At 42.3% G+C, this 22,185-nt stretch overlaps 1 protein-coding gene and 1 non-coding gene across 3 annotated transcripts; both read right to left on the reverse strand.

The window, feature by feature from the left end:
- Positions 1 to 2,479: 2,479 nt before the first annotated feature.
- LOC137651215 (uncharacterized) lies at positions 2,480 to 21,385 on the reverse strand. 2 transcript variants are annotated; one of them, XM_068384405.1, is made up of 2 exons: positions 21,144 to 21,385; positions 2,480 to 4,013 (listed from the first exon to the last, which is right to left on the reverse strand). In XM_068384405.1, exon 2 carries the CDS (start codon positions 3,986 to 3,988, stop codon positions 3,278 to 3,280), a length of 711 nt encoding a protein of 236 aa, XP_068240506.1. In that variant the 5' UTR covers positions 3,989 to 4,013; positions 21,144 to 21,385; the 3' UTR covers positions 2,480 to 3,277. The 2 variants fall into 2 exon arrangements, with proteins under 2 accessions (XP_068240506.1, XP_068240516.1); XM_068384415.1 differs by lacking the exon at positions 21,144 to 21,385 and adding an exon at positions 20,263 to 20,562.
- On the reverse strand, positions 12,161 to 12,279 carry LOC137658993 (5S ribosomal RNA). The gene has a single exon (XR_011047449.1). It is a non-coding gene; the product is annotated as a 5S ribosomal RNA (ribosomal RNA).
- Positions 21,386 to 22,185: the final 800 nt, after the last annotated feature.

Here is a 22,185-nt window from a genome sequence, read left to right on the forward strand (position 1 = left end):
GATCCTTGAAAAGTATTACCACTTTCAAAAACCTTTAATTGCTCCCATCATATTTTCCTCTTTCTACTGTAAGAACAAACTCAATGTGAGCAAACATGACTGAATCTTGACTAAAATACAACACTATAGTATACAAATCTATAAACTAAATTTTCCAATGAAAATCATATGAACATCCTTAATTTTAAAAGAACAAAATCACAAAATTATGTTGTATTATTTAACATGTAATTCATCATCAATAATTTACTCAATGTCTCTAGATACAACACATGCAGCATCCAAGAAATTTAAAGTTTTCAACATCCAATAGTAATGCTACTGCCTTTCATACGATGTCTATTAAAATAATAGTCACCCCCCATAAAATGGGATATTATAACAATAACGCTTTGTAAAAAAGCACAAATATGTTCAATATTGCACAGAGTGCATGCTATGAAGCACTCACTATTTGTACATTTAATGGGAAAAAAATCACGAGCATTCAAATTAATATTGCAAGAGATTATGTACCCAATATTTCCTTGCATATTTAAAAAAATAGAAGTGGGAAAGGACTTATGGAATTTGGGCTATTTGTTATCAAAACCCTATACTATGCATAATACAGTATAAAATACAACTCATTGAAAAATAAATCCACTTTTGACACAATACAGTACTTAGTTGGAATAATAGTTGCCATGTAAGAAAATAATACAAAGACAATACAAATCAGGTCAACACATATGCTGTGAAAAAATCTAAGGCAAGCATTTAAAATATCTTTCCGTTGTGATATGTTTCATCTAGATTTTCAAAAAAATGTAACTACTAAAGGTTATAACCTAATTACATCCATAAATAATTAACTTCATAAAACATTAAAATCATTAGCATGATGATGATTAGCAAACTATATTTAAAGCAGAAATAAAATTGGGCAGGAAACAAATGTTAAGATTTTACTTTGAAGCAACAAAGTAGTTACAGGAAAAGTGAAAGGTAATTTATAATAAACAAATTCCATACAACTTATACCTACTAAAAACATTTCACTCTAAATGTTTCTTTGGTTATATATAAATTTGTTGCTTAAAAAACAATTTCTCAAGCCATTTGAAGAATAAAAAATTGTACACGAAATAATTTTGTGAGCTATAAACAACCAGCATCTTTTTGTATACTAAGTAGACTTCAAATGCCAACTTTATATAAGATTTATTTTGTACTGTACTTACTTCCTAGTATCCATTAAAAATACATGATTCAAGGGATAAAATATGAATGCTGGGTAATTGTTATTGAATTAAATAAAAATTTCCTTAAATTCATCATTTCAAAACATACCTGTACATATTCTGTTATTGTATTTTGTGCCTCAAAACATATACCTCCATAAATACTGTATAATTTTACTCCTGAGTTCGTAGATCTTTTGCTCCTATACTTATAATTCCATTTTATAATTTTGCTTTGCCTTCAAACATTATTCACTTGTATATTTTACAGAAGTTTCAGGTTCAATGCAGTACTTGGTGCTTGTAACACCTTCACTAACATTAGCAGTCCTATTTCAAATTTAGGAATACTATTCCAGCTACACAACTATTTGTCAACCTTATCAGGATGGATAACTGTTAAAATCTAGAACAATGAAACCATGAGTTTCCTTATTTGCTTTCTTTGACAACTACCTCTTAACTGCTTGATTATTTGAATGTATATTAAAGGCATGTGACCATGTCCTAGAAACTGAACATATCACATATGATCAATACACAATCCCCCAAACATCCTATCCATAGCTCAGTGATAATAATAGAGGTAACATTCTTAGTGCAATCTATCACGTCTCGAGTGCAGCCAAAACTAAGAACCCAGAGATAGTCACAAATGTAGATGTGTTAAATTGTAGCTCTAAATACATGGTTGCTTATTGCCTTTTGTTAGATACAAATGAAGGAAATATGCATTTTTTTTTTTTCTAAAGAAAAAGAATATTTCTTAGCTATGAACATTGAAGGGAACCATTCAGAAAACAATTATTTGATTAAAATTGTAAATCATTTGATTTAATATACAAGTTTGGAGCTCAGGCATATAAAATATTTTGATATCACTAATGATTCAGACAAATCTGAAGTGAACTTTTAGGCCTAGTTACACCTACTGATACTTGTAAACAAGACCATAAAGGTTTACTAATAATAGAAAAATGAACAAAGGAACAAATTTGTTTCATGGAAAAATTTAGTAGTTAATGAGTACACCCCTAGCCTAATTTTGTGATTGTTTGTTGACTTTAAAACATGAATTCACATTAGCAATGCAAATGATCAAAACAAAAATGTGTAAAATTTAATTTTCATGCTGTCACATTTATTTTGATAGTTGGCAACCATATCCCATAGTGTCAATCAGTAAAGTGAAAATTGCAGTTTCACTTGCTGAACAAGAGATTTTTTTTTCTTATGCAAAACAAAAATAATTTAAATTAATCATGCTAGTAAGGTTTTTATTCAAATGAGTTGGAATGAAACTGGATCATTCATACACGTTTCATAAGACCATTGTAAATATGTATTAGGAGACATTTTTTGAGGTTGACATAAACAGTACAGTACTTTATTTTTACATAATTCACATTATAGTGATTTTGGACAAAATATATTGCATTTTCTGTAGAAAACAAGTAAAAAATTAAAAGGCCTCGACTGCCAGCTCTAGAATTTCTAACAATATGTTAAGGATGTGAACCTTTGGCTTTTGACACCGATTGTAAAAGAATTTAGCATTTAGACAAAATTGATGACTAACCTCATGCAAAGAACCTTTACATACATTTTGTACCAAATACTGAAATAAATAAATACAAGTCCAGTATAACATTCTATGAACTGTGACAAGCAGAACTAAAGTTTAGGAACAATGCTATAAAGGGAAGAAAATACATGTGAAAATTTTGCATGAGTCTTCATAAAAAAGTTCAAGGTTCACCAATTACTAAATATAAAATATAACAGCTACAGAGCTGGTCTACTGTCAGTCATGAATACTCGCATCCCAATTTAAATAAGAAAATCCACACAAAAAAAACGAGGGAAATACAGAAAATTACTTTACACATTGCTTTTCCTGATACACCTTAATAGATCAAGGGACATACAGAGTATGCATATGAAAAAATTAACATTCATTATACTCGCAAATACAGTATGACCAATTTCCATAAAGACCCTGATTAAAGTTGTAACACAATCACATTTCAATAAGTTTGCAATTATTATCAAACTTACGAATTACATCCTGATGGAGATTGTGTATTTTGTGATTCAGAATTCTCACCTTCACTACTAGGCACACTGTGAACTGTTGTTTGGACACCTTCACTAGCATGTTGTCGTGATGATACTAATGCCATTGCCTGAGTTAACCACTGAGCTGCATATAAGCCATCATAAACATGTCTAGCCAGATGTTGCGTCAAAACAGGCAGGGATGTAAACTCTAAGCCACATGCACCACACTGCTGAGGAGTTCGTACCGCATTGGCTCTATTAGTATTTTCAGGATGGCCACTCGAACTTTTCCCAATCTCTCTGCTACCCAATTTACGGTGCCTGTTCAGACGAGCATTTGGTTTTGTATGAACTGTCAGTGGACCCAAGTTCAGAGCCTGCACAGCCTGTGATAGCACATCATCAGCACTTGCTTGAGGAAGCGGAGGTACACGCATTGAATCCACTAAACAATTTCCTCTAAGAGACTCATTTGACTTGGTATCACCACCAAAGCTGTTTTTTACACAAGTATTGCACATTTTTGTATGTTCGAGTTTTGAACTTTTCCTGCTGACTTCGGATGCTTTAGAAGTATCTACAACAGCATGAGTGGATTCATTTGTCACATGTGACTTCTGTAAATTAAAAATTTTCTTGTTGGGTTGGTCAGCAGTGATGCAATTCCTGCCACCTGAATTTGTGACATCAATAAGGGGAGACATCTTGCCTTACTACATTCATTACCTCCTGGAAAAAAAAAAAAACAATCAGCAGTGGAAATCTGCAATTACGAACATCATAAATCCCAATAATACCATATATCCCGTGTCATAAGATGCCCTTTTTTCTTCTAAAAAATTTCCCCAAAAATCACCCTGCATCTTACCACTAAGAAAAAGTTGTATTGGGGAGTTTGTTAACCCTGTAACACCCAACTAATGACATACAAGCACTCACACTCACCAGACATAAAATATAAACCTACAATCATTCATATGTACTAAAATTTATTTTCATATTTCACTTCGTTTAATGAAGTACAGTAGCAAGTTGTTTGTTTTGGTAATCGGCTGATGGCTAGCCAATCACCTTCTACAAGCAAACATGTCAACTAGTGATCTCCTAGCAGACTACGCTATCACATATTTGTTGTTTATTATGCAGTATTTGTCTATTTTCTCATATTTTGATATTTTTAATAAAGCAATATTTTGATAATGACTTTGTTGTCTGTGTTCCGAAATAATACAGACAGACAGTTGCTAAATACGACTTTGGAAACAACATATCACCGGTAGTTGAGTGCAGTGTTACCAAGTTAGCAGAAAAGTAACTAGACATAGAGTAGCATACAGTAGCAAAAATATGCCACCTAGAGGAGTTTCTATAGACTTCTTTGATCAATAATTAAGAATTTGGGAAATTTACTGGATTTTACTTAACCTAAATTTGATTAAGAACAATTGGCAACACTGCTTCAATGTAAACAACACTTGAAATGCCAGAATGGTTTAGTGGTTTTTTGTATGAATATATAATAAAATTGGGATAACTGGCGAGCAGCTAATTAACATTAACTTAAATATTTCATAATACACACAAAATATGAAAATTAACTGTGGCAGACAAAAATCTTACTAGAGTCGCTGACTAGGAATTTCTGCTAAAATAGCTTGTAAAATCCTCAATTTATTTTTCCAATAACTGCTTTGCTAATTTAAGGGTGTGTCTTACCACTTGCAGTCTTATGACATGGGAAATACAGTAATTTGTATTTTTCCCAACTATACAAACCTGTCTTCTAATAGGAGAATAACTCAAACACAGCTAGAACTGGGCAGGCTGCAGTGGCAGGATAGAAAGCACACTAAGCCGCAGGAGAATCATGTAAACGAACACCTGCGAGCTCCGCTATGAAGACCTGGAATGAACTGGCGACAAATTGCACTGGCATTTCCAAGCCACTTCACAAAATGAGGACAACCTCTTGCACCTGCAGGGCGTTTGTCAAAGGTCCCAGAGATCGCCATGCTCAGAAGGGGCGAAGATGGTGACAATCCTCCCGCTAAACAAACACAGTGTGCACGCTCACTGCGAACGGTGAGCGCACAAGGATAGTACTCTACTGAGTACTAACCTGAAGTTCCTCCGGAGAAGAACTACGGAAGACAAAGTCTCTAAGGGCACACGGCCGAGCAGAAAGGACTACCTTTTGTCGGCTTGGGAAGGGAAGTGCTGCAGCTAACCTTGGCAAGAGCAAGTGCTTTGACTAAGACCTCCAAACTCTATTTTTGGGGGGAACTCGCAAGTTCTGTGGATGGCAGAGTAGAAGCAGAGAGTCAGTGACTTCCTACAGGATAGGGAGGAATTCGCTGCTCCACTATGGTTAACAGGAATGACTTCCTTACCCGAAGGTTGCCCAACAAAGGCTATCATTTTTTCAATCATCCTCCAGAGGAGGCTGAGCAGGCAGAGGAGGGGGGGCAGAAATCAGAACTTCTCTGCCTTCAAGAATTCTACCCCGTAGACGGAGAAAACCAAAATACTACGGTACTTGTTCTGCCTCCCAAGTATTGCTCCCACTGGGAGGAATGTCCTCTGCACGAAGGGCAAGTCAGTCTCCATAGTTGACCTGAGGGTACCGCAAGAGCATCCCAATTGGCCAGGACCCCACGTCGTGCGCAAGCTAACATTTACACTCACAAAGTTAATATAGCCAATGAAGAAGATAAAGAAGAGTAACGTCTACTACATGGCTGAAATCAAAAGTGAATTGATAGTGAGTGAAGGGGGGAGGGCAGTACTTCCCCCTGCTATCACTGGTTGTTGACAACTTGATAAAAAAATTTATGGCCATAACACCAGGTTGCAATATTATTTTCTATGTAAAGCATGAAGGTTTGTACTTGTGTAATAACTCAATTGTACTAAGGTCAGATATGGGAGTGTCAAACTTATGACAGGCACTTTGTGTTTTGTGTTTCCGGAAAGAACCCATCTACAAGGCAGCATCTTCCCACCACAGGAGCATGAGGGACTTCACCAAGGGCGTTAATCATGATGAATAAGGCCCATTATATTAATAAAATTTGATGCTTCTGCCTCAGAGGGTATTGCTTTGAGCAGACGACTCAGGAGTCTTCTATCCCTACATGGGATGAAGGGCCTGGAGACATATGTCTAGGCCTGGACACTGGTAGAGTAGGTACTTCCTTGTTTAGCAATAAATTAGTAAATTTGCAAGTAATATGTATTTTTCCTAACGTACAAACCTTTAGTTATTTAATTATCTTTCGATGAAGAAGGAAGACTATCCATTAAGACTTTAATGCAAGGTGGCAACCACTCAACCACTAGTTAGTGGGAGGATGGAGGGGTTAACCCGGTACCCCCCCTCACTCTCACAGCAGTGATATTTCACCACTTTTGATTGTAGGCACGAATTATTGGGGACAGGTGACGTCAGGAGAATTTGATTAAATAGCTAAAGGTTTGTACGTTGGGAAAGTTACAAATTACTTCCAAATTTGTCCTTTGTTCCATCACTAAACAAACCCAACGCTATTTAATAGGGATGACTCACCAGTTGGGAGGGCGGTAGTCCGACCTCTGGCTTGGTCACTGACCAAGATTTTTACATGTACAAAGTTAGACTGTAACTGGAAAAATCCTCGACACCTCGCGAAAAGGAGACATTGTGCAATGTGCCCGTAGCAGCCTCAGCAGCCTGTGTGGTTGTGAGAAACTAGGAATGTAAATTCAAAACAGGCATTCTCAAAATTCATTCATGTAGATCAATCCCAGGTAACCAATGCCCTCAACCATCTGCTACTTGTCCAACAAGATGCCTGAGGTATTTTAAACCACTTGATGTACATCCAACACAGGACCAATGGAAAAAGTATCCATATTCCCATGGGTTACGTGTTGCAGGTAGTGGACGGTGAAGTCGTCTCACACTTCCACACACCTGCGTCATAGAGTAGTTGCGTTTAAATCCCAGGGACGTGCTTGTGCCCCTGACGTCATGAGCTCTAGATCGTCGAGTAGGAGGGTCAGGATTCAGTGCATGGTCAATGATTCTGCAAATCCAAGCTGAAATGGTATTCTTTGTGACCCTCCCTGTGCTAACAAAAAGCCCTGGCACATGGGGACAAGCTGCTACAGTGCGTTTAAGATATATCAAACTCCTCACTCAGCATAGTAACAGTTGATCTGGGTCATCGGTTACAGAACAAAGCCTCGCCATCCGAAAAGCCCAAAATCTAAGATCCGTGACCGATGGATTTTGAGTCTTTGCAATAAACTCAGTGACGAAGAAGTGTCACCTCCCTTATCCCCTTGAATGGGTGACGTCGTAGGATAGACCATGAAGTTTACAGTACTAACTCTCTTTGCTGAAGCTAAGGTGAGTAGGAACACAGTCTTCAAAGTTAGATGGCAATCTCTTACCTGGCGTAATGTTTCGTAAGGAGCGCCCTTCATGTTCTAAGGAGGTCTAACTTCCGACTGGAAGCAACTGATCTCATAGCTTCGTATGAGGAGAGAAAACTCCAACGAAGAGGAAAGATCGACTTTCGCTGCTGGGACCGAGAGGAGCTTTTCCTCCCAATGGTATACAAAGAGCTCCACTATTGTTGGAATAGTGACATCGAGGGAAGAGATACCCCTTCCATGACACCAACCATGGAAGACTGTCCACTATGCCTGGTAGACTGAAGCAGAGGATCTTCAGAGGTATCCAGAGATTCTTCTAACAACTTGTTGTGAAAAGAGAGGAGATGCTGGATAGTCTCCAAGCATGAAGACGTAGGGAAGCTACTGCTTTGTGGAAAATCATGTTGTTCGAGTAGACCTGGTCGTGTGAGGGAGTTCCCTCGGTAGCTCTATCAGGAGCTGTAGAAGGTCCAGAAACCATTCCACATGATACCATGGCAGAGCAATAAGCGTCATGATAGGTTGTTGGATGCTCTGGTCTTGTTGAGCACCCTTCCCATTAGACAGAACGGGAAATGCATACACATTGATGTTGTCCCACCATTGTTGGAATGCATCTTACCAGCCTGAGGGTCCGGGACTGGGGAACAATAAAGCGGGAGCCTGAAATTCAGGGACGTCACGAACAGGTCCACAGTCAGGAACTTTGTTGGCTATCAAATGATTCAAAAACCCTTGCTCTGCTCAGATTGTCTGCGAGCACATGGTTCTAGGTAAATTCCCCACGGAAAATTCCACCACGGTAAATTCCACCTAAGGTAAATTCCACCCTCATAGAGGTAAGAAAATTAGATTTATATAAAATTGATATAAAAAGGTTAAAGAATGAATAAATTTTCCTCTCATAAAAAAAATGGCAATCGTATTAAAAACCGTATTTAAGAATAAATATTCCAATAACATTTATTTCAAATTGCAAGCAATAGCCCTTAGAAAATCTAAACAATTTTCATGTTCATAATTTTCAACTAAATTTTTCAATCGTGCATCAATAAGTTGATAAGTCTTCTTTTTTGGATTTCGAGTCTCCACGTCGAATATGTGCCATTTTTGTTTGTCATAATCCTTCCTCCTTTTTAAAGTTACAGTTTCCAAAAAATGGGATTGGTTGATGTTATTGAGGATCGCAATGCATTGTGAAAACCTTCGACTGCATTGTTTGATCTTGGCAAGTCATTTAGAACTTGTTCACGAACATTCCAAAGTTCAATCGGAAACTGTGGGGTTTCTCTTCTTTGATGATGACCCCGTCCCCTCACTGTTCCAATATATGTTGTCTCAAAATACACTATGAATTTGGTAGGGATGTCTTCATCATCAGATAAATCTAAAAAAGCATTGACAACGTCCTCAATGGGCAAAAATGCTAAAGCACACAAGCACTTTATATTAACCTGGAAACTGTCATCTGTGTTGTACCTATGACTTTCACCAAGTGCACAGATCTTTAGCCAAATAGATTGCCCAAGATAAAAAAACACAGCCAACTACTTCACAATGTGGAAAATTGGAAACAAAGAAATAATGGAGAGCTTGTTCAAAACCATGAGACAAGTTGTCGGCTGACAATTCACAAGCAAATTACGAATAGAAGAAAAAAAGACTAAAATATGAGGATTCTTTTTTGTCCAGCAGTAATGCAAATAGCCTTGGCACATATGATCCTCCTATGATTACATGAAGGGTTGTTAACTGACACCACAAACTGGGTGACAGTTTTGAAAGTTCCATCACAAATAACCATTTTCCAAGTACAGTACTTCACCGTAAAAGGAAATTCAAATCCTGACCTAGAAGTTGGAAGGACTGGAATTCCTAAAGAATGCTGCCTCCAGTTACATGTTACGTGCAAGTCCAGAAATAGTTTGCAACTGCGACTGTACTTCTTCATCAAGATTTTGTACACCATTTGCTATCACTTCACAAGTAGACACTGTGCCTGTTCTCATCACCTCACTCTTCATTAAAGAAACTGCCTTTCGAGTATTAACACTTGCTGGGTGATTATGGAATCCAGTTGAAAGAATGACTTCTGATTCAGTACAGTTAGAAGTTGTTTGTATCCTGGCCCGGCAACCTTTTTAAAAGTTCACAATGCCAGTATATTTTAGTTTTTCTACTGTTATCTGCATGCTTTCCATAAATATAATTTTCTTCACACAACTTTCGTTCATTTTTTTTCAGATGAGATAAAGGTTGCCATATTGAGGGCTTCCAAAGTTTAACTAAATAAGAAATCTTAGTAGATGCTCAAAGTAAATTTTCTTGAAGTGCTTTGAAATGATCAACTACCTGTCCAAAAAGGAGCCTGAGGTTAGACCAGCTGTTGTGTAGCCACCACAGAGCGATAGAAACGTATCGATACTCCTGTGGGTCACGTCCTGCAGGAAGCAGGCTGCGAAGGTCATTAGACGCTTCCAGACTCCAGCTTGTAGCACCTGCGTCACAGAGTAGTTCTACTCGAAGGCGAGGGACGTTGCGATGTATCCGACATCGTGCTGTAGGGCGACGTGACGGGGGAGGGTCTGGATTCAGGTCGAGATGAATGTCCTTGAGTCCGAGCTGAAGAGGTATACTGGTGACTCTCCCCTGTGTCCTCCCTGTGCTCCCAACCCGGCTGCACGTGAGGACAAACTGCAGCTGTTCTCAAAGATAACCCCTCGATTCCTTTACTGGCAAGAAGGAGAAGGTTTGGGTCATCTGATACAGAATGGAGACTCGAAATCTTGAAGGAGTCGGACCGAAGGCCCGGGACTCCAAGATTCTGAGTCTAGAAAACAACTCAGGAGCGAACCTGAATGTTGCCTTCCCCTATTCTCTTGAAAGGGCGGAGTCGTACGAGACCATGAAGATCGCTTACACACTGGCCGAGGCCAGAGTGAGCAGGAGCACCGTCCCCCAAGATGGAATACGATCAGAGGCCTGACGTAATGGTTCTTGAGAAGATCTCTTAAGGGACTAAAGAGTCCGAACCATGCTCCATGGAGGAGGTCTCACTCCGACTGGGGGCAGGGACGTTCGCAGCTTCGCATAAGCGAAGAAAGGTCCAGCGGGAAGGAAAAAGTCTATTCCTTTCAGCCTGGAGGCCAGGGAAAGGCTGAGCGATAGGCTTTACTGCCGAGAGCGGAAAAGAGTTTCCTCCCGCCGAAAAGTTCAATAATACCGTTATTGCTGAAGAAGAGGCCCCAAGGGAAGAGGTATCTATCCCACGACACCAACCACAGAAGACTCCACTTCGCCTGGTAGACCCCTGCGGATGACTATCGCAGGTGACACGACCTCCGCTCCGCGACCGTAGCGGGTTGTCTCTTCTTGAGGCGGCGGCGTAGTGTCTCCAGGTGTGAAGCCGAAGCGATGCAACAGCTCGTGAAAGATGTTGTAGTGTGGTTGTTTGAGTAGCCTGTGCCCCTGGAAGAAGCTCTCCCGGGAGTTCCGTCAGGGGAAGCAGAGGGTCCGGAAACCGTTCTGCGTATAGTCACATTGGAGCTCTCAGGGCCATCGAAAGGTTGACAGACAACCTGGTCTTGTTGAGACCCATTCTCAACAGACAACAATGGTGGGAAGACACAGGCGTCGATGTTGTCCCACCGTCACCGGAAAGCATCTTGCCAAAGAGTTTTGGGGTCTGAGACTGGGGGGAAGAACAGCGGAAGCTCTAAGTTCCAGGCTGTCGCAATCAGGTCCCCTAGGCCAGGACTTGCTGGTTACTATAGGCCAAAAACCCCCAGGTACTCTCTATCTGCGAGGCTCTGCTCAGATAGTCGGAGAGAACATCCCTCTACCCGGAATGAGCGAGCCGATAGTGGTATTGAGAGGACCTCGGATCATCTCAGTATCTCTACTGCAAGATGCGAAGGTATGAAAATGCGTCCCTTGCTGGTTGGAATACGCCAGTACCATGAAGTCGTCGCGCGAGGAGCGACTCGGCAGGAACTGTAGGATCTGTAGAGGGGCCAGACTACGGCCCCTAAGCCTGCCTGAATGATGGGGAGGTATCCTTCAGGTCCTGACCATAGGCCTGAACCGGAACATGCCCCCCCCCCCCCTCATTTTCTTTGACGAGTCCGAGAACAGCATCAAAATGTGGGGAAAGGACGAGAATATCCACTCCCATCAAGAGGTTCCATAGGTCAACCCCCATTGCAGATCTAAACGTTCCGCTGGTCCAATAGGGGCCAGAAAGTCCGGTTAATCGTTGCTTTGATACCACCGGAACTTGGGCCGCCTCACAGGGAACTTATCCTGAGGCGACCGGTCGGGACTTTAGACGGGTCGATGAGGAAAAGAGACCCAGGAAACGTTCCAAGGTAGGGCTGAAAGCTCTGCTTGACTGAGAACAGGTACTGCGACTCTCCTCAGCCTTGCCACAGTCAACTGAAGGGAAGGCTCGGAGAAGGAGGCAACAGCATCTGGTGTTCCCAGGCGGTCACTCATCCAAGTACTGACCAGACCCAACGTTGCTTAACTTCGCTGATCGGACGAGAAGCAGTGTTTTCAACGTGGTATGGCCGTTGACTCGATATCATGGCTAGATACTCCAGATGTTGAGGCAGAAGTAGAGAAGGCTCCTAGCAAATTACCATGATCCCTCACTCTTGGTAAAGACCCGGAAGCTTGTCCCGGCGTTGAAGAAGGTCGAACCCGAGCCTACCGGAGTTGACCAGACCTCCAAAAAGCGAAGGAGGCGGAAGCCTGCTCCTGAGCGGCCATGAGGAAAGCAGGGAGAGTTCTCTGGGGAAAAACCTGCGATGCCGTGGCGGGATCGCCACACCGCATCTTAAGCAGGAACACCTGTAGTCTAGGCTGAATTGAAAGAGCTTCCTGGAAGATGGATGGAATGGAAACTGGAAGTACCCGTCCTTCCGATCCAGGGCCTAAGGAGTCCTGCAGCCTCGTTACCCATCTGATCGACTCTGCTGTTCCACGCTGGACGAAGTTTGTTCGACAAACTTGATCAGAGCTGAGAGGTCGACGACGGAACTCCCGTCTCAGATGCTTTCCTACGAGAAAGGATCGACTGAAGAAGCCGGGGGGTGAAGCCGTCGACGACCCTATGGAGGACCTTCTCCTAAGGCATGGATCCTTCTGCCCAAACGGGCAAAACTCTTGCCGACCCCATGGCATAGAGGTTCAGTGACACTGGATTCGCTGACAGAGACGGAGAGATGGTAAGAGCGAGGCGCGATACCCTTGGCTGATCACGGAGATCGTGCAGGAATCGGCATCGGGAAGCTGTTATCCGGATGAGTAACCTTAGGCATCCCCCAGCGTGAGACCTGCAAGGGGGGGTTGCCAATCCTAGAGTTTGTGAGCTCTGCCGCTCCCTCTAGGATTATGCCTCCCCGGGAAAGCCTCCCGTGCTACCTGTCCCTGACAGGAGGGGACTGCTATTGTACACCTTGTCTTAGCTGCCGTAGCCGGTCCGATAACTTAGGCCGACGAGGCTGAAAGGAGAGGCGATGGAGGCCTGCAGGGTCTGGAAGAAAGCGCCTTGGAGGAGTGAAAACGGAAGTCGACTTCCTCCGCACAACAGCTGTCCATGTCTCTGTCCTTGGGCTCAAACAAGCTCTTCCCAAGGATGGAAGAGTGTCTGAGCTTGTCGACATCCACGGATGAGACACCCGAGGGGAAGCCCTCGGTCACTGCGTCTAGATGCTCCAACATCGAGTTTGCCCGCAAGTTTGAAACTTGGCAACGGAACGCAAAGGTGCTTGAGCCTGAGAAGAGGAAAGTACCTATGATCTTCCTGGAGCTTCCTTGTACAAAACCTCAGGTCGCAACCGAGGAGGGAAAGGACCTGGTAAGCCCCTTCCATGGGATGGAGAAGAGGAAGGGCTAAACCAGTCACCTCTTGCCCAACGGAGAAATCTCGAAAGGAAAACTCCCTGGCACGACCCTTCCAGGGAATGACGAGGAGGAAGGGCTAACCCAGGTTCTGGAAAGAAGAATATTGCCCAGACCTCTCTGAAGATTCTTCCTGCTCTTGCACGTGCCATGCTCTGCGTTTATGGGGTGAAGACCGTGTTCTGGAAATACGCGCTCCAGAAGACTCGCCAGGCTGGCCGTGTTGCGAAACCCCGACGGGAATTGCGGTCGCAATCGCCCTGGCGCTCGCGCGATGGTAAATCAATAGTTCGCGTGTGGCCGAACGTGGAAGCGCCAGTGCGCGGGCACGCAGGAGCGCGGACGAAAGTGCGCGAGGAAGCGCAGAAGGAGGGCGAGCGTGGTTGGAAGGGCGAGAGCTGGCGGCCGGAAGGGCGAGAGCTGGCGGCCGGAAGGGCGAGAGCTGGCGGCCGGAATCCGATAGTTCACAGGCAAGCGATGACCCGTAGGCAAGCAATGGCTACTGCAGGAATCAAGCCGGCGCTCGCGCGATGGAACCCCGTCGGTTCGCGCGATGGAACACCGTCGGTTCGCGCGATGGAACACCGTCGGTTCGCGCGATGGAACACCGTCGGTTCGCGCGATGGAACACAGTCGGTTCGCGCGATGGAACACCGTCGGTTCGCGCGCGGGCGAACATTGGAGCGCATGTGCGCGGGCGAGCGCAGGCGGTTGGGAGACCGAGGGCACGTAGGCGGGCGATGGCGCGTCTTGGCGAGCAAAGGCACGTTGGCAAGCGATGGGGCGTCGGCAAGCGATGGCGCATTGGCAAGCGATGGCTTGTTGGCAAGCGACGGCGCGTTGGCGAGCAGTGGTGCGTTAATAAAACGCTAGCGCGCGGTGGAAAAAATTAATAATAGTTGGGAAAAATACAAACCATTTCCACATATAACAAGCTTGGGTTATATATGTTTTAAAGTAACTCTCATTATCAATTCCCTTTTGTCATAATGTCTGATATTCTGCCCCAGTACTGTACTATAACATTTTATTCACTGTAAAGATTTCAATTTTTCTTAAATGGGTTTAAATGTTTTGCAAGCATAATGTATATGTTTAAGGGGTATGTATATATTTTTGTTTGGTCCTACCAACTCTCTTAACAACATTTGTTTTTGCAGCACGCCCTACTCTCTGTAAGGTTTGAATGTGTAACCAGAGTTTGAGTAAATAGAAGTACTGTACTTTACAAGAATAGGTTCCTTCATCAAGAAAAGAAAAAAGAACAGATACGGCAGACATTTACGTTGACAGAAGTTCCCAATTGTAAGGGAAATTTACTCGAGACCACTGTATGTACAGTATATAGGAACAGAGTATCTGTCTAGTACTGCTCATAACAATTATGAATGTGGTTGATGGCCTGTTACCAGTGTGTAGTGGTGGGTGTGTCTGCTCTGTATTCATTTTTCACTGCCTGTGAACTCTAAGTACCATCATGTGTTTGAATGAATAACACCACAACCAATGTATTATAAGGCCATTGGCGATTGCTCGTGTTGTTGACAAAATTTTTGAGACATTGTTATTGTGGGCCTGCAGAGACCTGCACAGCAGCGTATGCGGCTGAACTGTTCAAAGAAAAAATTGTAAGTGACTTTGCAGCTTAGTGGTGAACTGGATATTGAAGGGACAGTATTGATTCAGGGGAAAGTATGGTAGCGCAGTATTTTCACAGATCTATATTTTCTTATGAGTAATTTCTAGTTTGTTTGTTATTTGTGGAGCTGGAGTGTAAAGGACTGATAATTTTGCCCTAAATTTGGTTATTGGAACTGACAGATAAATACTTAAAAATAAATATTTTTTTTCTTGCTTATACAATATGCAAAAGGGATGCTAATTCTTCATTTAATTGATTATTCTAATTGATATGATATTCCTAACAGTTTTCTGCAAATAAATTTTTTTTTATGTATACAGCATTTAATTTCAGAAACCTCCCTCCACGGCCCCCCTTCCCCAGCCACTGTTTTTAAGATCTCTTAAGTACCGTAATTTATCATAATTCTTTCCTCCCACACTGTGTCCCGTAATTAATTAAACAATATTTCCTTTCACCTAATGTTCTTATACTTGTACTTATGATCAGCAAGCAAAAGGGAGGAGAAGCAAACGGGTAAGTCAGGTTCTACCTGGGTCCCCTTGCCCAGTATAAATCAAGGGGTGGTGCCCAGAGTTCCGTTCTCTTGACCTGTTACTTAGGTTTTTAGGGTATTCCACCATTGTATATTTGTTGTGTAGTGAACGTCGGGTTGCGGTCGGCATTCGGACACTAGGCAGTTCGGGTGCTACCTCTGGCCACAGTCCGCAAACCACTACACAATTTTTGGTGCCCAGAGCTCCGTTCTCTTGATCTGTTACTTAGTTTTTTTGGGTATTACACCATTGTATATTCGTTGTGTAGTGAACGTCGGGTTGTGGTCGGCATTCGGACACTTGGCAGTTCGGGTGCTACCTCTGGCCACAGTCCGCAAACCACTACAGCGCAGGCGAAGAATCGCGCAGGCGCGTAGGAGATCGCTGACGCGTAAGAGACTAGGGATGATTAGCGCGCATCGCGCTAATCAGAAGGCGCACAGGTGCATCAGGAAGGTGAGCGCCGATGCGAGCTGTCAATAAGGCGATCCTGGACTATCAGGAAAAACTGTTGGCGCCCATTGGTGCGTGGCAGAAAAGGGCGCGCAGATGTGCGCTGGCGATTGAAGGAAGCTGGCGCACAGAAGGACAGAAGTAAAGGTGAGCGCTGGCGAGCAGGAGGAAGATCTACGGCAAGACTCAGCTACCGGAGATAGTGGTCCACAGCAGGCGAGTGCTAGATCGCTACTGATGGTGTCCATGGGACCTGACACGCGTGGAAGATCGATGGCGATCGTTGACGCGCAGGAGATCGCTGACGAGCAGGCGAACATTGACGCGTCTGTGGTCGCTGGCGAGCAGAAGGGCGACGCGTGGAAACCTGTGCGTAGAAGAAGAGTCCTTGTCCAAGACCTGAACCAAAGTTCTAGGTTGCGCGGACGAACGTGGACGCACAGGGCGCGTATCAGGAACTGGAAGCGCAGGTGCGCTCTGACGGGCAGGAGATTTTAGAGCGCTCAGGAGACCCATGGCGCACAACAGGAACAGCAGGATGTTCGGAGTCCTCAGGAGAGCGCTGGCGAGCAGTGGGGCGACGATCATCAGGAGAGCGCTGATGAACAGGAGAGCGCTGGCGAACAGGAGAGCGCTAGCGATCCGGAAAACGCTGATGAGCAGGAGAGCGCCTGTGCGCTAACACTGCAGAAGGGCGCGCAGGGGAACCCTGACACGCAAGGGAAGCACCCCCCGTGGGAGGCAACCCTTTGCCCCGAAGGGACCGTTGCCCGTCGGATGACGAGGTCAGACTGCTGTCCATCTGCACCAGGGGCGGAAGGTCAGGAAGGCGTTGGAGATCAATCCCCAGAGAGATCTAAGGAGGTAGGAGCTGCAGGCTGCATGCGGAGGAGATTCAAAAAGGCGCCTCTTAGCACCCTTATAGGGAGATGGGAGGCCCTTACGACGTAACAGACGGTGAGCCTTACGGAGAAGGCGGCCAACAGCAACAACAGCAGAAGAGTCCTCCGAAGAGGAGTCTGAGTGTACTCCCTCGCGAACGAAAGAGAAACACTTCGTAGAAGAGACGGGTCAGCCAGTGACCTAAAAAGAGCAATCCTCCGAAGAAGGGCTCCTGCAGTTGCCCAGCCCCTTGAGCGTAACTGCAGGTGCGACCGCTCAGCACCAAGAGCATAGTCGCACGAAAAAAAGGCAAGAGGAGATCCCCCAAAGGAAAAAACTCAAGCCTGGACAGGAAAACTTCCCTCGGAAGGAAAGTTACCCACCCAAGGAGGCGAGCCTCCTGAGTCTTGAGTGTTCTAAAATGAACTGGAGAGCTGTCAGTCGTCACGGGAGTACTTCCAGGAGAAGGAGACACGCCCCTGACGAAGATCTATAGGGGAGGCAGCAACAGCAGAATCCCCAGGCCTCAACAAGACAGCTCACTCCGTTGCCACATTACAGAAACGAACTAGATCGTTAACTGTGAAAAATAAAAACAAAAATCATTAGTTAACATTCATTCCCCCGGGAAGACTCCGAAGAGGAATCCCGAGGAAAAAAAAAAACACAAGAATTGCACAACAGGCACGTGCCCTCACAACCACTTACACTCACGGAAGGAGAGCTGTAACAAACACAGAATTATAACAATTATAATTATGTAACTATGTAATTGTGAAATTTAAAAATGAACGAACACTAAATAAAGAACGAAAACCCCGAAAGGAATCGTTCTACAAAACTGAAAAATCAACCAATACAATTAGATTCATAACTAATTGAGACAAAACATACGGCGTAGCAACCCCACCCACACGGGAAGGAAGCTACTCAGACGTAGTAAAGGTAACGTAGTAAGGGTGAACGACTGAAGTCAAACTCGATCGCAACTCATGAAATTACACCGTGGTGGCCTAACTGCCGAGGGCTCCACGGAGATATCATACACTACACACACAAGCACGAACTCTGAAAAGGAAACTTACTGATTTCTATACTCAAATATATACATAAACATGAAAAAATGTTTACATATATAATGAGTAAAAGAAAAGTAAGTGATTAAGTAAAGACAAAACAAAAAATGGCTGCCAAGAGAGGACAAAGACAGGCACGTCTGTCCATTGTCCGAGCCAAAAGTGAAGTGAGACATTTCACCGGTGTGTGAGGGAGGGAGGGGTAGCAATCTACCCCTCCCCCTACCCCTGCTAACTAGCGCGGGGTAGGAAACCCTCGTTAAAATCTAATGGCTCGTCATTTCAGCTACGCCGAAAGTAATACCCAATGTAAATAGCGTGGTTTGTATTTCGGTTACGGAACAAAGTAAATTTCAACTTTTTAATAATTCAGAGAAATATCATAAACTAAGGTAGTCCCTCCCTGATCTTAGCTAATATTGGCATGTCATTACGAGGGCTACCACCAGTTGGTCCATCTTCTATTATTAGAGGTTGCGTCCGCCCTTCTACAAACTACAGTACTTGGTAGTTTATAAAACGGTGGACACACCACGATAACTAGTCCCAATAGAGCTGACAAGGTCAAAAGGGGATACTGTACTAGCTACTCTGGTTTAATCATAGAACAGTACAATATTAGTTTGGATATTGGAACTCCCATAATTGAATAGATCTTTGCAAATACACAATTTTAAATCCCATGTACTACTGACAAAATATTCTATCAACAAAGTTACAGATTTTCATAAAAAAAATTCCTATTTTGCTCCTTTTGTTATCTCAGCACATGCCACATGAGACTCCTATTGCACATTGCCTCTGTAGTAAGCTACTTGTTGGAATTGAATAAAAGGATCAACGATTGTAGAGTATTCTAAATTTTTGACATTTGTTTTCTATAGTGGAATATATAACATAATTACAGCTCTTATTTTCTTATGTTAATAATGGAAGGTCAAGGTAGAAACATATGTTTGATATATTCACTCTGATAATGGGAAATGAAAGCCAAGTCTAAGTTTGAACTGAGGCTGAAGTGTGAAACTACAACTCACCCCTTTGTTAAATATGTATTCACCCATTTATGTTTGTAAAATTGAACTAAGAGATAGATTACATAAATAACGCCAAAATACTAGCCCACGTGACTAATGCACATAATGAAACATATTCCGCTTGCCAGAACATAGGAACAATAAGATACAGTACAGTAATGTTACATTGCAAGCCAAGTGATCTAAGGCACAGCATAAACCAACTGAACAAAGTGATATATTAGATAAATAAAATGCCAAAATATTAGCTCATGGAGCTAACGGCGTATTAAAACATGTTACGTTTACCCAGACATAGGAACGATGAGATAACGTGTATATGCGTGCCAAGCGAAACTACGGCACAACTAAAACCATCAATAATTAGTGTTAATTTGACGTACCAACACAGGTATTTACACGCAATTAATTAAGGAGGTATTTGTAGTACAATAAATACAGCTATGAATAACCCCACAGAAAATGGAATTGAAAAATAAAATTTTCTATGCATCCCTAAAGCACCAGAGTTTTGATGATGTTTTATTACTATTACTGGGTTCTAATAACAGTAACTTTTTGTTGGTCTAATGACTTTTTTGATGATTGGCAGAAACAACAATGTTTAAAAAAGTTAATTCAAATATCATATAATTAGATTGGTAAATGGTATATTTCAAGGTGTTTCAAACGTAATTAATGACAATACCTAGAGTAACCCCACAGCTTCTCAGTTATGTTGGTAGACAAACCATAACGCAAAAACTATGGATTTCCGCCAGAAATTACAATAAAAAAAATTCAAAAACGCCACAAAATACACTAAATAACAGCCTTATTTTTTACAAACTCTTTATTGCACTGTTCTGTACACACCAACACAGTAAAGTTAGGCTAGGATATTTTAGATTATGCCATATCTCTTTGATTCAAGTAAGATAGGAGTGAACTTGCCTATTTCTATGCCTGACTATCTGTTATTAAGCTCACTGGTTATCACAATGTCAAGAGTAAGAAATTCTAGATAAAAACGTTTAAGTAAAAACTTACCCAGACACCATTTTAATTCACAGGCAACGGTGACATCAAATCTACTGAGTGAGAGCCTACCCTAGAAATTCTGCCATAGAAACTAAGGTAGGCAATAACATTTGAGGTTTTGATCAGGTCAGTACTTATGGATAAGGTTGCCTAAATTTAACTTTAACCCTTCACAAAACAATGTTTCCTGCCTAAACCCTCATAGGTCTGATAAACACGACCACTTCATCAAACAGTCTACAGTACACTAGGGTAGCCTAACTTCTATCCAACTCCACACAGGATGACAGTCAGCCAAGGCAATGTCTTCACCACAAAGATCCACAAATGTATGACAGCCCTCAAGCCTTTGCTCACAACTGGCCTATCAGGATACAGTAACCCCTTCAACATCCCCCCCCCCCAATAAAAAAAATCCCCCTAATCAAGAGTAGCCTACATCTCAAGCTCAACAGAAAATATAGGGGTAGGCTGCCTCATATAGGATCCACAGCCTGACCTTTCAATTGATTTGCATATTCACAAACCGATGGGGGAAAGAAGCCTCTCTTTTTCCTTCCCCCACCCCGTCTTTTCATAACGAGAGCCATCCCTTCCCCCATACAAGCCTTAAGGAACCGTGAGGGATTTTTTTTCCTCGTGCGCATTCATGGGACGCTTAAAATATGCATCCAGATCCTTTACACAAGTTACCTGGACCCACCCAACCCCTTCCTTCGCCATTCCCTCCCACCCCCAGCTATTTGCATAGGCCAACCCTCGTCTGTGTATGCATACGCAAGTAGTATTTAAACCCTCTCTACTCATGATGGTCGTTCTACGCAAAAAAAAAATTAAAAAAAAGACTACCAAGCGACCGTTTGCGTTAAATGGACAACGGGTTAACGTACCTGCATGCTCCAAGGCTATTCTGAATTTTGTAAATGATCCAGGCTGAGTATACGGTGAATATTCATGGCTGGCGTATGTTTTGCCGACTCTCAAGTGTACCACCATCGGTACATCAACATAACCTTCCACCATCAGCAGCGTCTGATCTGGTTGTTGTTGTCACCCATTGGACCAAAGGAAGGAAGGAGGAAGGAACGCTCTCCTCTCCCGTTGCTTCTTCCCCATACTCATTCGTCTCTCGTCTCTCACTCTCAGGGAAGTCCTTCTTTTCCTTTTCTTCTACCGTTGATTTTAATTACTTCATACGCAATAACACTTTCCTTAAAAGAATATGCAATGTTGTTTCAGACAAAACATTCGTCTTATATACATATTAATATATGTTTTCTTATAGTTATGGATGGTCATATATAATATATATATATATATATATATATATATATATATATATATATGTGTGTGTGTGTGTGTGTGTGTGTGTGTGTGTGTGTGTGTGTGTGTAATTAACCTTTATCATCTTCATAATCTAGGGATCTGTGTATTTTGAAAATTTTCATCTTTTTTATTTTTTATTTTCATAATTCTAATTTCTTTATAATATAATCTCAACATAATTAATCGTAATATTTGTAGAAGATGGTGTATAAAAGGAAGTGTAAACTTTTGTAAACCAGCAATCACTTGATAAAGAAAAAAAAATTGGAGACGATGCTGTAGTGAATAAAGTATGAAGAAAAGGAAAAATCATCGTTCAAACTCAAAGAAGCTGAGAAAATATGAAGATTCCTGCAAGAACCACATTAACGCCACTATAGCTATCGCCCTTCAATGAAAATTGCATTAGAGAGAAGCTGTGTCCCAATAGCCATTATATATATATATATATATATATACATATATATATATATATATATATACATGTATATATATATATAGAGAGAGAGAGAGAGAGAGAGAGAGAGAGAGAAAGAAAGCGCTTATTCTCCTTTCCATTTTCTAAACTGCTAAAGTAGTAAAATTCATGAATTTGTATATATATAT

This window comes from Palaemon carinicauda, chromosome 1 (assembly GCF_036898095.1).
Source record: "Palaemon carinicauda isolate YSFRI2023 chromosome 1, ASM3689809v2, whole genome shotgun sequence".
Classification (NCBI taxonomy): Eukaryota; Metazoa; Arthropoda; class Malacostraca; order Decapoda; family Palaemonidae; genus Palaemon; species Palaemon carinicauda.